Source organism: Sander lucioperca, chromosome 11 (genome assembly GCF_008315115.2).
Source record: "Sander lucioperca isolate FBNREF2018 chromosome 11, SLUC_FBN_1.2, whole genome shotgun sequence".
Taxonomy (NCBI): Eukaryota; Metazoa; Chordata; class Actinopteri; order Perciformes; family Percidae; genus Sander; species Sander lucioperca.
The window spans coordinates 8,918,391-8,934,285 of NC_050183.1; the positions used below are offsets into that span (position 1 = coordinate 8,918,391).

Genomic DNA, 15,895 nt, shown 5'->3' on the forward strand with positions numbered 1-15,895 from the left:
TGGAATAAGAAATATGTCATCTCTGGTTCTGCTGCATCGATTTTGATACTTTTAAAACTGTCCCTCGTCCAACAGTGTTATAAAAGTGCAATGCAAAATCATGGAGTAATCTTTTGCACACATTCACATAAAATGTGTGTGCATGCATGCAGGTAATACCAGTGAGTAAGAAGGGGACATTTCTTCAGGGAAAATAGGACAGCCCCACGTCTACTTTCTCAAGCTGCCACAGAAAAAAATTCTACTAGCTATATTTTTGCTTAAAATTTATCACAGATCTCCAAGTTCTGTGGAATGTTTAGACGTTTTCTATTTTTAGGGTTAGCTTCCGCAATTCACAAAGATAAAACCATGTATGCAGATTCCTTTTGAATTAAATGATCACAATGATTAACTGTGGCAGGTAACACAATGATGTTATCTGCCACAGTTAGGTTTTACTCACACCTGGCAGGTTGTTGGTTGTTAATTTCAAGGCCTGATCAAATCCAAATGGTTTGTGTGACATAAGCCGCATTACTCACTTATCTCTAAATGTAGTTACTCAGTGAGGAAAGAAAGCCAGAAAGAAAGATATCTGTAGCCTGAAGCCTTCTATTGTCTGTGTGTTTTTGCAGGGCAAATGACCCAGGTTCATCTGGATTGACAGAGGTTCATGATTCATAAATCAAATAAACAGAGTTGGATGAATAAGAGAGAGTTGGAGACGGAGTGCTTCAACATTGCTCTGATGATGAGTGAGAATAGCGTGAGTGATTCATGACGAGAGAAAGAAAAAGTGTTAGGTCGGAGAGGGGTCAAGGTGGGAGTGTAGTGGTAAATGCAGATAACTTATCACAGGAAAGGCCATTAGCTGCTCTGTATCGCAACCTGCAAAGGAAATCTGGAGTGACAGGGAGATATTTCCTTGCTTTCTCACTACTGGTATCACTCACTTGCTTAGTCCGTCTATACTGCCAGCAATTTACTCTCTTCTATTCTTCTTTTAAAATGTGTCTCTTTGAAGTCCTTTTTTATCATCTGTTCTCTTTCCTTTCCATTTCCTTTCCCTTATTTACCTTTCCTTTCTTGTCCTTTCATTTCCACTTTCCCTTCCTTTCTTTTCTATCAACTTTCATCTTGGTGCTACTGTACATCTACAGCAATTTCCATGTGAACTATTCAGTGGCACCATTTTGCAGTTAGCAATTCTTTGAAGTTGCTTCTTTCCTACTTGTCTTTGTGTTTTTGTTATACAAACCTTCTACCTTTTACCTTATTTGTTTTATGTCCCTGTTCTTTCTTATCTGTCTCTTTCTCTCTTTGTTTATCTTTGACTTTATGTCCGTGATAGATCTGGGACCTGTTCAGTATTGAAAAGCATTACCCTGTCCTGCATCACTCTTTCTAATATGATGAAAATTGAATTAGGAGAGCATCAGGGGTGTGGAGGCCTCTGGATTACGCCCTATCTATCAAAAAACACCTGCTCTTTGACGGCCTTGGAAGTTCACACACACACACACGCACACACTGCACCTGCTATAGATCACCAGGCTACAGAAGCAGGCACTACAGTCAGGCGTCTGATTGCTCTAGCATGTGCTGGGGAATGTTAATACATGTTATTATGACATAAGGAGTAGCGGCGAACTGGTATGATTTAAAGCACTCGTGCAGGAGACGACTGTAGGTGAAACTGTGGCTAACAAGCTCTTCATGATCCCCAGAGGGAAATAGATGGATAGACACAGACAGTGAGGGAGAGAAAAAAGGGAGATATGTGTCTTTTGTCAAGGCTTAACAGGAGAGGCATGATGAGATGTGTCTGAAGCTGTGCGTACTTTCTCTTACTTTGTGTGTCTCTCGTGTAAATTATGTGGAATCTCTGCAGTTGAGCGCTGACTTGAGGTTACATGGTTTGTTAGGTTTAATGAGACTTGAGGATCAGTGAGGGAGGTTGACACAGCATAATTGACTTATGCAGAGGGCTTTCGAGTAAATCTGTAATCGAGGGTGGAGACGGAGTGAGAGCTACTGCACGCACTTACAATGTATGTGTGTGTGCTATATTTTGAATGGCCTTTTGACAGCTAGCAGAGCTGGGTGTGAAGACCGACGAGGAGGCCTTCGCTGAAGGAGCAGAGGCTATGTTAGGAAACACAAAGTCAGAGGAGGTCAGATGGCGTATTTACGGCTGAGAGCTATTAAAGTGCCAGACTATCAAGTAACTTGAGGCTGAGAGGGATTAAGATGGCAACGTGCAGTTTTGCAGAATTGATGTGCAAGCCTAAAAATTTGAGGTGACGATAGCGTAATGGCAGAGAAGTGGGTATGAGAGCGTTGCCAACTCAAATCGAGGGTCTGACAGATTTGGGTTTTTGGGTTTTGGACATAAACGCAACAAGACCTTTACAGCAGTAGGACTGTCGTCCACTAAAGAAATTCTTAATCGACTAACACTCATACAATTTTGTCTACTAATCAATTTGTTGATTTAATCGACAGATCCGTGAAACTCAGTTTCTTCACAAAGAATCATGCAAAAAGCACCACTTTAAATCTTGTGTTTACCAGAAATGCGTGAATAGGTTTCTTGGAAATGTTTATGTTTTTTTTTTCATGGTGAATGACCAAATTGACCAAGAAGTCTTAAGCTTGATTTATGGCGCTGCGGAGGCTCCATGCAGAGCTTTCGCCGTAGCCTACGTAAGTGGCCTGAAGTTTATGTTGTGTGCGTCGATCTAATAGCAGGGCCGGCATGTGTGTGTGTGTGTGTATGTGTGTGTGGTGAGGTGTGGAAGAGCGAGTGAGAGAGTGACGTGATTAGCTGCGGAACGAGTAGCGACTCTACAGTCACAGTGAGAGAAACAAAGTGTCTCCCCTGTGCTTTCTGACCCCAGTGGTAAAATCTGTAGCAGGAAAAGTTAACTCTATCCTTGATTTCATGTTGTTTATGGAGAAGGAGAACCAGGAAATGAGTCGGGGGAAATGCAATGCTACCAAGCCACAGCTGAGCGACATGCGTCGCCACCTCGTGTAGTTACATTTTTTGAGAGTTGCACGTCAGGCTACAGCATAGGGTCCGGTGTAGGTTTGTGTCTCCACGTACCTACGTACGTAGCAACGGCGTAGATTTTACGCAGAGGCATAAATCACGCTTTAGTCGAGTAAGACCAAAACAAGCAATTAGTTGACTAAGAAGGGGCAGCCCTATACAGCAGATTGTTGTTGGACCATGTAAAACTTTGTAAGGGGGAAAATACTGGAGATAATTTGGGTTTTTTTGAGCAAAGTACAATAATGGCATTAGATCATTTGTATTATTATGCTTGGCAAGCAGTTCACATTGATTTTATGGTCTTTATGTTGCCCTTTCTGAAACCATGTCTTTTAATTTACTCTTTTAATAAAGCTGCAAAAGTTAACACAAAGGAAAGCGAATAGTGACTGATTTTATTATTATTTTTTATTTTGGGATGAATATTTAAGGAAACATTTCTGCAGGTTATCTGAGAATTTTACAGGAGGAGACCAACCTGTGAGGTGTCATGGTTGAAGATGATGGAGCTGAGGTCTCCACAGTTGTAGTGAGTAATGAGGTCCTCGGTAGTGTAGGAGCCCTGCAGGCTGCCTGCTCGGACGCCCTCATGCTGCAGCAGTGTCTGGTTCAAAGCAAACAGCACCTGCAGGGAGAGAGAGAGAGACGGAAAGAAAGGGTGCTGTTACTTTCTGCATCGGTTTTCTCTGCTCTGCACTCAAGAGGAATTTGCCAGGAAGGGGGAGAAATTGTGCAAGCGTGGCCAGTGTTCCTCTTTTAAAATATAATATGATCTTAATATACAATGAAGCTGTTATTCCAGAGTGTCAGCAAAATATAAGTTGTTTTGCGGCGTGTTCATTTCTTTCAGGATATTTTCATATACTTTCCATACAGGCTGACTACAGGTAAAAAGCAGACCACAAGAGACATTGCGAAACTCTACAGGCTTTCTTCTAAAGGAAGGAGAAAATGGGAAGAAAGGGAGGGCTGGAGAGAGAGAGAAATCGAGAGATCGAGAGGTAGATAGAGAGAGAGAGAGCGAGAGAGAGAGAGAGAGAGAGAGAGAGAGAGAGAGAGAGAGAGAGAGAGAGAGAGAGAGAGAGAGAGAGAGAGAGAGAGAGACCCTTTAAAAATAACCCTTCTTTCTCTTTCACCAGGCCAGGGTCCGGTAAATTTACAGCAGCCATTAAAATCATAAGCAAACCTTCTTTAGAGAGAATTTATAGAGTGCAGCCGCCAGCCAGCTCAACAACTCCACAGCTGTCTTCGACACCAGGGGTTGACCTTGCTGCTCCCGCCCTCTAAAGTCCCACGCCACCTCTGACTGGCCTGGCAAGCGGGACCGAGTTGTCAATCACTGTTAAGCTCTCTTACAGGAACCAGAGGTGTGTTATCTGAGATATATTTCTCTTTCTGTGTACAACAGATTTCACACAGCTCTACATTGCACCTAGGACAGTTTCAGTTGACTTGATTAGAATAAGTGACAGGGCTCATCATATCTTCAAACAGGCTGATCCATGTCTACTATCCTAATTACCAAGAAACCTGACTGCAGCTTTGGAAAATACTACAGGGAGAACGTCAGCATCCAGGCCCAGATGATTTGTGGAGCAGCTTAAGGCCGATACAGCTGCACAACTGATTGAGCCCAATGTCAAAAGTCTGGGTTGTAATTCACGCAATTAAGTTATGTTTTCGCAATCATAAATGCCCATATCGTGCGTATTGAATGTTTCAACTCCAGGTAACCCTTACGCTGGGATAATCACAACCAAGCTCTAAGCTCAACCTTGTGACTTTTTCTCTCCGTCTCTCTGAGGTCAGTATGCTTGCTAACCAGTCTTGTAAGCTCATTTTTGCTTTAGTGCTCTTTTTTCCATAATGCAAAGAGACAACTGATGAGCTAACTGCATTATAACTCACATTATCCCCCTTTCTTGTCTTTACTTTCACTTCAGAAGAGTGTTCATCCTCCTCTCATCTCTCTGCCAGCGTTGGATCCTGAGCCTTTCTTCCCACTGCACAACCAAGAACTGAGTCTCATCTTATTTATTCTTTTTGACATGTTTCATCCTCAAGCATATTTTTTGCAATGCTCAGCGCCACGCTGTCGCCTCGACAGAGGTGCATAATCCAGGAATGGGCCTCGATCAAACCTGTGACCTTTTCAGTTCTGAAAAAAATATGGCTTTCAAGCTTTTCTCAGCTTATATCTCAACACCAGACTTCCCAAACCCAGAAGCCCCCCTGCTGTTTGAGTAATAACACTAAACCTCATTTCAGCTTCTATTTCCATCTCACACGAGATTCTTTTATAGCTCTAAACTTAAGGTCTTGTTGAGGTGTGATGCCAGGCCCAGAGAGGCTAATACCTCTACTGTAGTTCTGCCTGATGGCTAAATAGCTACAGTAGCTAATTCTGCTTCTGCAAATGCTGATTCTGTGCCATTAAGTTGCCACTGCCCACAGTCCTTGACCCACAGGGCTCTCTGCTGCGTCTCAAAGGTTTTTCCAAGAGAAACACCAGAGCAGGCCCTGGATAGAGTCAGTGGCTGGAGCTGGCAGAGCACACACACCTGCCAGGCTGTTTGCAATGTTGCCAGCTCCGGTAGTTTCGCTTAACACGGCAAACAGCACCAGCGTTTCAGTAGAGGATGCATGGTAAGGACGCAGGAGTATGTGTGTGTATGTGTGTGGTTGGTTGTGTTGTTAAGGGAGTTGTTATTTCAATATTGTCCGTCTCCCAGGGAAAGAACATCTCTGCAGCTGTTACCATGGTGCCTGAGTTTGTGCCAGGCTGAATGAAAGAGCATGTCAATCACTGCAGGAGAGGCTGAGAGGGAGAGGGGAAAAATGCAAACATTCCCTGTGTGCGTGCTCGCATGTATACGCATACATGTGGATGTGTGTGTGTGTGCACGCACGCACGTGTTGGCTGATAGAGTGGGTGTTCTCATGCTGAAGTGGTCCACTCACTCTGACAGACTGGCTCTTTTACAGCCAGGCCTTTTCAGTGTAACTAACAGTGACTCTGCTCACCACATAGTTTACTACTGCAGGTCTTTCCCCCGCGTCTCATCTAATACATGCGTGAGAAACTCCCATTGTGATTAAAGGAAAGCTTTATAAGAGCAAAGCTGGAAGGAGCAGAGCATACGGATGGTCTTGGAACCTGCGATTTGAGTGCAGCGCTCCAAAGATTCATTAGCGAGCCTTGGAAAGAAAACTGAGTGGGAGCAACATAAAAAAAAAAAGAAATCAGAGAGATCTTTTATGTTTCAGAAAATGTCATTTATCAACATCTGTGTGCATTGCAGCAATTGACCTTGAAGTGCGTTAAATCCTGGCTGTTTGTTAGCAATAGTGTTAGCTTGTTTGAAGGTTGTACGTGTCTGAAGCATGAGTAGGTGCCGATGACAAGGCGCTGGAACCGAGAGAGCTCACTCTTGTCAACTACATCACTCCCCTATTATACCTCCTTACATCTGAATCGGTGAATGTGAGTGATGGATAGTACTAAAGGGCTTCGGGCCGCGATACAACAGAAGGAAGTGTCAAACTGTGGAGGCCAAACACTGAACTCTGGCGAAGAGAAGGAAATATAATACCCAGGATTCTTTTTCCCTTTACAGCTGTATGAGTCAGTAAAAGCTCACGAAAAGCACACATCGACAACAGCAGTAAATGCACAGATATCGAAGCATCAATCCTGTCTGCTTCCATCTTTTTCCCTCCCTCGTGCCCACTTTCCCCAAGCCACCCCTTTTAAATTGCTCTATCCATTGCTCACCTCGTCTCTCTTAGATGTGGTAAAACAATGAGACACTATAACACGACAGAAAGAAAGAACAAAGGAATGAAGGAGGAATAGCAGGAAGAGAGCAGAGGAAAAAAAGCCGGAGAGTTGAACGTGTGAAAGAATGGTATAACACAAATAGAGCCTTGTTCTCTATGAGTGAGGCATGTGTTGTACAGATGGAGGTGATTCCTCTCCATTAGGAACGTTCGGGTTAGCTGGTAGACACAGTGTACGGGTATACAGTAGGCCTGGCATGGGTTCTGGGTATAACCAGGCAGTCAGGTGCATGAAAGCATGGCGGTGTGTGCCAGTGTCAGGCAGGAGATCTGAGGTTTGTTCCTTTACACATCTCCTTCTTTCTGAAACATATCATCTCTTTCCTACTCCTCGTTTTCAATCATTGTCCTCTCAGGTGTTATGAACATCATGACAGTAATAAATCACCACTTTAATCGTCACACTGGCTGCTACTATAGGAAATCACATGGATGGCCTAACTGCAGTGGTTGCCAACGTTTTTGGTTTGTGACCTTTTAATGCGATGAAGCAGTGTCTATTTGAGACTGTGAGCAGTTCCACTAAAAGGTGATTTTCCCCTCTAAACTTCTGAGGCTGTTTTAATTTTTTAAAACCCTCAAATGTAAAACCTTCCAGCCTTAAAATTATGCACAGCGGTGCTTTGAGATAAATGCTAATGTCAGCATGCTACCAGGCTGATGTTTAGCAAGTGTAGTGTTTACCATGTTCACCATCTTAGTTTAGCATTTAGTCATAAAGGACAACTTAAAAGTTTGATAGATTAAGTCAGGGGATCACCACAATTTCAGTAGGACTCTTGCTATGGAAACTATCAATATCTGTACAAAATTTAATGGCAATCTGTCCAATAGCTGTGGGAATATTTCAGTCTGACTCTGGACCAAAGTGGCCGATAATAGAATGCTGCGATACTGAAACTCAAAAATTCCCTGCAGCCCAAAAAGCATTCTCCCATAGAAGGCTGTTAGAAAAGAGAGATCTTTAAAACTGTTGACAGGACATGAAGAACTGCAAACTCGGTCAGTACTCTTTGTATTATGAATTTTCAAACCATGAGATAATAGAAAAGGTTTTTTTGTACATGGGGTAATCATTATAGTTTCTATCAATATGGAGCAAGTAAAATGCTAGTATTTGGTATTATCCTTTTTTCCTCTTCCAAACAAGCACATGTGGAGCAGACGGAGGAGGGACAAGCTGCAACATTACCTCTGACATAAAGCACATTTCCTTATTTCTCTGGTTAATGGGAGGTGTGGTCTTATTTTCCATAAAACAGTAAAGATGTAATAGAAGCTATCAATCACTGAAAACATGGTGCTATGTTGATGGTATTTACAGCAGGACATCTCATTTCATTTATCAGTTAAAGTCTTTGTAGCCTCTTTGAATTCAGACCATCCAAACAGAAAGGGAATTTAACTCTCTGTCTTTGTGCCTGGTCATTTAATCAGCCTCTGATAAAGAAAACAGTACAAACAGTTTGAGGGTGGTGCGTTCCCCTCGACTGCTCTCGTCTCCCTGAGAGCCGCTTGTGTTACATCGCCCGAGAAAGAGAAGATCTAGACCCCTGACCCAGGACATGCACTGCTGGGTTCCTCTGGGCCGAGCCAGCGCCTCCCCCCCCCTGTGCTCCAGCTACAGACGGCAAGAGGGGATTGGGTTCACAGCACCCTGGGGTGACGGAAGGGAAGGAGGTAGGGAGTTGAAATAACATCCAGTGCAACCCAAGAATAGGAGAAGTGTGATAGCTCATCCCTGTTCCCCACAGAGCAGCCCCAAAAAAGGGTGGATACAAATTTGTGTGAGTATGCTTTCCTCTTCATGGCCACACACTTCATAAAAAACATCCTTGTGTCCGTTTTCTTTTAAGCTGTACTATCTCAGTATGACTTCATGCTTGAATGAGCATATAGCAGTGGCGGAGGTATTTTAAAAGCCTGATGTTGTTTGACCCTTTAGTCCGTGCAAGCTCTAAAAAGCACCTTGAATACATTAGAGTGGAAAGATGGTGTCACACAAGACCACATCAAAGTTGTCTGGACAGTCTCACATGATATCTTCACTGTTGTCTCCTACAGTTTTATCAACAAGGTCCTTTAAGACTTACTCTTTCTTATTTCTCTCCAAGGGAATCATGGAACCTGTCGAGAGCTTTAAAGGCAACACTGAGCATCAAAAATGCCTCAAACGCAACGTCAGAGCGTTGCCAAAATAGTTTTACAGCCCTTCAGCGCCTTTCTGCGTGTATTGTTTGCTTATTTGAAGGTTAGCAGCACTTTCAACTCATCACATCTGGCATGAGCTACGGCAAGCCAGAGCCTTGATTTCTTCCAAATCTTTATCCCTGTTAATACCCACGTTACACACACACACACACACACACACACACACACACACACACACACACACATGCTTGCACACTCATATACAACCACCCATAAGCACACACGCTAATAGTTATACACAGCCCAAACCTCATTGAGCAATACCTGTATACAAACCACATATTGCAGAAACTGAATGAGAAGACATTTCAGATCTTTTCAAGATAGTGCCAATATTTTCAATATTGTTTCTCCTTTGTCTCTGCCTTTCTTTCTCTTCCCACTTCCTTTCTCTCTCCTCTCATTCCCTCTCTTTCTCTGCTTGGTCTACCTCCTGTCTCAGCCTAGGAAATCCAGGGATTACCAGAGGGACAATCCCAGTGGCAGAGGCCTGCTGCTCCCTGCATCCACAGAAAGCTGCCTATTCTTTCCCCTCCTTCTTCCTTCCGTCCTGTCTTATTTCCTCTCTGAAGCAGGGGGTGAGGGTCTAATGATGGGAGTTATCCCTCTCTTAGCCCCCCATACATCTTTTTCTCCTCCTTTCTTCCTCTGACTAAAGTTCATTCTTTCCACCTCCACTACTATCCTCCTTACTCTGCTTGCTCTTCTCCGCTTGTTTATCTTCTTTCCTCCAATAAAACCAGACCTACAGGCACCCATACATACACACGTACTGTATACGCCCCTCCAGTCCCCAGAGCCTCCTGTCTCTCCTCTTAATAAGAGTATCTGAGTGAATGGGGGGTGGGGTGTCACCCCTACACTTGTCCACAAACAAACCCCGCTGTTTGACTTGGCAGCTCTGCTGCTGAGTCAGTCATCCCAGCTTTCCTGGCTCCCCAGAAAAAAGAGAAAATAATAAAGTATCACTTGATCTGGACTGAAAAAGCACACAGCTGGTCCCTCACCGGGAATGCCCACAAGCAGAGGGTGTGAAAGAGTGGTGGAAAATTATAGAAGGAAATTGTGCTAGCTTTTGTTTTCTTTTAACTGTAAGGGGCCAAAGCTGTTAAACAGGAATTAGTCTGTGTGTAAATATATTAGGACAACACAGCTGAACATAACAGGAGTAATAGGTAAAGGTGACAGGCGGAGAAAGGAATATCTGTCAGATTCCACCAAAAGTAAATACATGTGAAAACAGAAAAGGTAAACGAAAGCTGCACTAATCAGTATTTTTATATTCAATAGATCAAATGACTGTTTACGTTGAATGTATAACTCGTGACAGACCCACAGAAAATTATCAGTTCCCTTTTGCCCAGAGTTTTTGCATCTTTTAGCTCATTGTTTTGGTTTATACAGCCAAACAATTGGGTTTAGTCTCACCACTTTCATCAACTTTGTTTTAAACCGCAGCAGGCAGTTGTTTTCAATGGAAAAGCTCTGCACTGAACAGCAGACAGACAAGGTTAGCAACTAGCTGGTGAGCATTTAGCAGCTAGAGGGCCGGATATTTTCCTCAGGCTAAAAGAAGACTGAATATTGGACTTACATTCATAAAATGGCCTGAAACAAGACTCCAAATCAATGCTAATGTTGCTTTGTTTCTCCTAGATATTAGAAATTGTTAATTAATCCTTTTTATAAAGTGATAACATGTCAGTGTTAAGTCAAATTTTACAGGCTGTTATATTGCCCATAAGTGGCCAAAAATATATAAAAAATAAATTAAATCTTCTTTAAAAATATGGTACATAATTATTGCAACTTTTATAATGTGTTAAGTGTTAACTGTTAAGTGCAGCATATACCTTAGCTGTTAGGGTCAGTAAAATGATCTCTGTTGAATCACTGAGAACTAAAGGTATCATTTTCATCATTCTTAGTGGCGTGATCTGCTTTATTTCAAGAAACAGTTTTTTCTATGGGATCACTGAAGTAAATAAACTGCACTTTAAAAAATGAATGAAATGATCTCACCCAGCATCAGATCCATCAGATTTCTTCAACTGTTTTAAGGAAAATAAGATTAAAGGACTTGCTAAGATCTACACTAGATCAGGTCGCTCTAACCTTATCTCCCTCAAAGCTCGTAGTCCACCTCTAACATCATGGCCTCCACTAATCCTAACACATTTCACAGTCTGCCTTTTTCTTTCAAGGGAAAAACTCTCATAGAATTCCATCGGATTTATCCGGCTCCCATTATGATGTGTGATGCTATCCAAACCAGATGAGCTGGGCCTTCTCTGATGCTTGAGAAAAGAGCAGGCAGAAACAGCCGTGTATGTTTAAAACATGCCTTCCCGGACCCTAACCAGGATCCGACCACTCTCTCTTATCTCCCCCAGTCTGCTTTAGTTGGACTAATGGCTTTAGACAGAATAATTCCAAAAGAATGATTTGTCCTTTGCAAAGTCCACATCTGAGGTCCGGCTGAAACATGAGAGCAGCGCATAATCTCCTGCATGAACATAAATTGTGTAATGGAGGAAAAAACGGATCCAGATTGAGAAACAGCAATTGTCCAAACTGTTAGTAGGAGCTGGTCCAGGTGAATACATTTGTTTTAAAGAGAGGAATCCATGCAGAGGTTTGTGTGTGTGTGTGTGTGTGTGTGTGTGTGTGTGTGTGTGTGTGTGTGTGTGTGTGTGTCAAGCATGGATGCAGCCTCCAATCATCACACATCATTGTCATGATGTTCAAATGCCTGTCAAATGGATTTTTCCTTTCGTGAATTTGTGTCTGCACCTCAGCAAGCATCCAAGACAGAATTGTTCTTGTTTGCACTATTTGACAGGCAGATCGGTTTACCCCTGCAGAGTAATGGACACTTAGTAGCATTGAGTGTGATGAAGCAGACCATGGCTATATAAAAAGCATATTTTCATATATAAGGAATATGATTGAGAGGTTTTATGTATGAGTTAACATCTGCGTATTGTGCGTGTGTGCTTCAGTAAAGGAGTAGAAGGTAAATGGAGGAGAGAAAAAAAATGTAAGAGAGAGCATGGGGGCAGAAATGCCAGATGTTTACAGTTACAGTAACCAGGAGAGGTAGAGAAAAGAGAGGAGAGAGCAGACCTATTGTCCCCCTCCTCCTCCTCCGTCTAACAGGTCTGGAGCACAGCTGGGCAGATATGTCCTCCACCATCTCCCTTCTACATCCTCCTAAAGCCCCTCCATCCTCGGCCCTGTCCCCATCTCTTCAAAAACAACTTGTGTCTCTTCATCTTCCATCAATTCTCAAACCCTCAATCACCAGCCTTCCTCCCTTTCCCCACCCAGGTTATGCGCTCTAAATGACAAATCTCTAGATTATACAGTTCAACAACAAGCCCTTCATCCCTCTCCCACCCAATCCCTCGTTCTCTTTTGTTTTTTTCATTTGATGGCGGCTCTCCTTCCACCACTGTCACTGATCTCTGTTTATTTAGCTTATATGTCCTTCCTCCTTCCTGTGCTCCACTTCGTACACACTCACACACACGCACTTGTAACTCACTGCCTGTGTGTAGACGTGCATGCATGTCTACACACTGTGTTTGTATTTCCACGTGTCTGTCTTCACTGCAGAGTTTGTCCAAATTGCACAGTGCTCTGACTGTCTAATAGACTGTAGCAGCAGAAGGACGAGTAAGTAGACCAAACATCCTCTCTTCTTTTCTCCTCTCCTCTCCTTCAGTCCTTCAGTTAGACTCGATGCTGAAGCAAACGCAGCGTAATCCCATACAAGCGCACCATTTCACGGCAAATCAGCAAGAAAAATTATCAATTTCAAGCAAGCGTATTTGGTCTGCAGAAAAACAGAGAGAGACAACGCAAGATGATAATATATACCTTGAGACACAGACTGTGAACAAGCAGTATACGTGTGTGTGAGTGTGTGTTAAATAAAGGTTTTCAGGGGGGGGGGAATCACATAGTGTCATAGTGTCATTTCAAAACCTTCTGTTCAGACTGATCTCATGAAGTGGTGTATGTATGACACGCCAATTCGTATGGCATTATTGTCATGTTATCCAGACGCATACTCGCTTTTTAGCGTGTTTCTCAATGCCATTTGGCCTCCGTTGACTTACATTACCTTGCAATTGCGTGTGAATTTACGCTGTAGCGAGTAGTATGAAAGGGTGAAAATCTGCATAGGGAGGATGGGTAAAATACAGGACTTTCACCCAGGAGAGCCGGGATTATGTCACGCATTTTTCCTAAACCCAACTGGTTCTTGTTTTCCTAAACCCAACCCGCCTGTCATGTTTCCTAAACCCAACCGTAGCCTCGCGATAACACGCCACGTGGCGTGTATGTTTACGCTGTGACGTTGCAGACTGCCGTCCGCTGTATACACGGGTTTCCTGTTTACAAACATTACAGGGTGCGTGCGCATACCAGGGGCAGAAAGCCAGATTGGTGAGCTGGTCCGCTACTGCAACAACCTTAAGTATTGAAGCTTTTCCTTATTGTTAATAAAACGTGATTTTAGTTGGATCTGTTTGTCTGTCTTTAATTTTGCAGTGTTACTGTGATATATATGTATGGCTATAATTATTATTTTAGGCTAATGTAATAGCCCAGGGGTCACCAACACGGTGCCCGTGGGCACCAGGTAGCCCCCAAGGACCACATGAGTAGCCCTCAGGCCTGTTCTAAAAATGAAAATTGAATATTGATATTATCTGTTTCCCACCTTGTTAAGTCAGTGTTGATAATTATTGATAATGAGAAATCATTAACGCGATCAGTGTCTTCACATAGATGAGAAGACACCAGTTTGATACACATAGAGTGTATCAAACTGGTAGCCCTTCGTATGACTCAGTACCCATGAAGTAGCTCTCAGTTTCAAAAAGGTTGGTGACCCTGTAATAGCCAATGTTAGCAGCAGGGTTACCCCTGAATGTACCTCTATGGTTGGTTTATGCCTTAAAATAATGGCCAGGATTTCTGGGAAAAGGTACGATATGTGTGTCTCTATTTCAAAACATCACTGCAGGTTGACTGTTTTTAGCAGCAGAGGTTGATTTTGGGCGAGAGGGCGGCAACACTGTCGTGGTTAGCTCGTCGAAACTCTACTGCCGCTGTCTCGGTAACGTTAGCTAATGTCCACTAGCATACGTACAGGCTAACTATAGCCAGTTAGCTTTGTGCAGCAGGCTTGCAGGCTAGGCTAACGCTGTTGCCTAGCCTGCTAGGTAAATACATCAGCGTAGCTTTAGCTAGCAGTCAAAACTTGTCTCGAGTCCGGACCATAGACAGTTAAAGGTCCGGACTCGAGACAAGTACTACAGCCCTGACAGGTAGATATCACTTTGCTGAACAACTGAACAAGCTGCAACTTTTCTGATTGATACAATGGGAGCCTGACTCTTGCATATGACCCAAATCTGCCCTTCTTATGGCTTGAAGCCATAACCTCTGCCGGTTTTTGGCAAAGCATGCTTCCCCCTAGGTATGTTAAACAGCAGGCACCCATCACTGGCTCTGTTTGTACAATTAACCCATAGACAGTATATAAACGAATTAACCACGAAACAACTCCTTGGCATTTTGACTTAGCTCAAAATGCGTACAGATAACACGCCACTTGGCTTTAGGAAAGTGGCGTGTATGTTGTCATGATATCACAGCCCAGTCTCATGACAGTTCGTGAAATGGTCACGTTATTGAATCTTTATTGATTCGTGAACAGGACACAAATATGTCGTTTTTTTCGTATAGTGATTACGAATTTTAATTTAATGTATTTAAATGTGAAGCATATTTTGTGATTACAGCACGACAACGGTGAGTAGTATGAAAAGCAGAAAATCCGCGTAGGGAGGTTGGTCGAGGTGGTGGGTGGGTCAAACAACACAGGACCGGAGACTGGAGTTTGCGTCCTGCGTGTTGCAGTTCCTTTCCGTGTTATTCTCTTCCTAACCACAACCGTCCCATTGTTGTCGGCGTGTCCGGCGTGTGACGTTTCCTTTCCCAGTTCTTTTTTACGGTTCCTTTCCCAGTTCTTTTTTTTCCTGACCTCAACCGTCCCGTTGTTGTGGTGTTTCATGTCCCCGTTGTTGCGTGCCACAGAGACCGCGGATCGTGTCCCTGCGCCCGGGGGCCGCATCCCTGTGTGGCGGTCCGTCCCGTTGTTGTCGCTGGCGTGTGGCGTTTAATTTCCCAGTTGTGGCCGCGTGTGGTGGCCCGTCGGTCCGTCCTGTTGTTGTCGCTGGCGTGTGGCGTTTAATATCCCCGTGGCAGTTTGTGAAATGGTAACGGTCGAAAATCGTGACCTGTACACGAAATAAACAAGAAAATCGTGACCTGTACACTATGGGTTGCCGAATGTAAAAGTTCGGTTACAATTTTTTAGCTGATACTTTTTCTACATTTAGCTCACTTTCCTCACATTTAACACATTTTCCTCACATTATATATATATATATATATATATATATATAATCTAACATTCAACATTTAGATATATATTTAAGATTTAGATTTAGATATAATATTTAGATATATATTTAAGATTTAGATTTAGATATAATATTTAGATTTAACATTTAACATTTAGATATAAATTTAACATTTAGATTTAGATATAACATTTAAATTTAACATTTAACATTTGGATATATATTTAACATTTAGATTTAACATTTAGATTTAGATATAACATTTAGATATAAATTTAACATTTAGATTTAGATATAACATTTAGATATAAATTTAACATTTAGATTTAGATATAACATTTAAATTTAACATTTAGATGAT

At 42.6% G+C, this 15,895-nt stretch overlaps 1 protein-coding gene across 1 annotated transcript in view; it reads right to left on the bottom strand.

Annotated features, from left to right (window-relative positions):
• trabd2b (TraB domain containing 2B) overlaps nucleotides 1-15,895 on the bottom strand; it is a 78,800-nt gene that overhangs the window by 27,424 nt on the left and 35,481 nt on the right. The window contains exon 3 of the mRNA XM_031307379.2: nucleotides 3,519-3,665. Coding sequence (XP_031163239.1) covers nucleotides 3,519-3,665 — 147 coding nt within the window. The remainder of the gene's footprint in view (nucleotides 1-3,518; nucleotides 3,666-15,895) is intronic.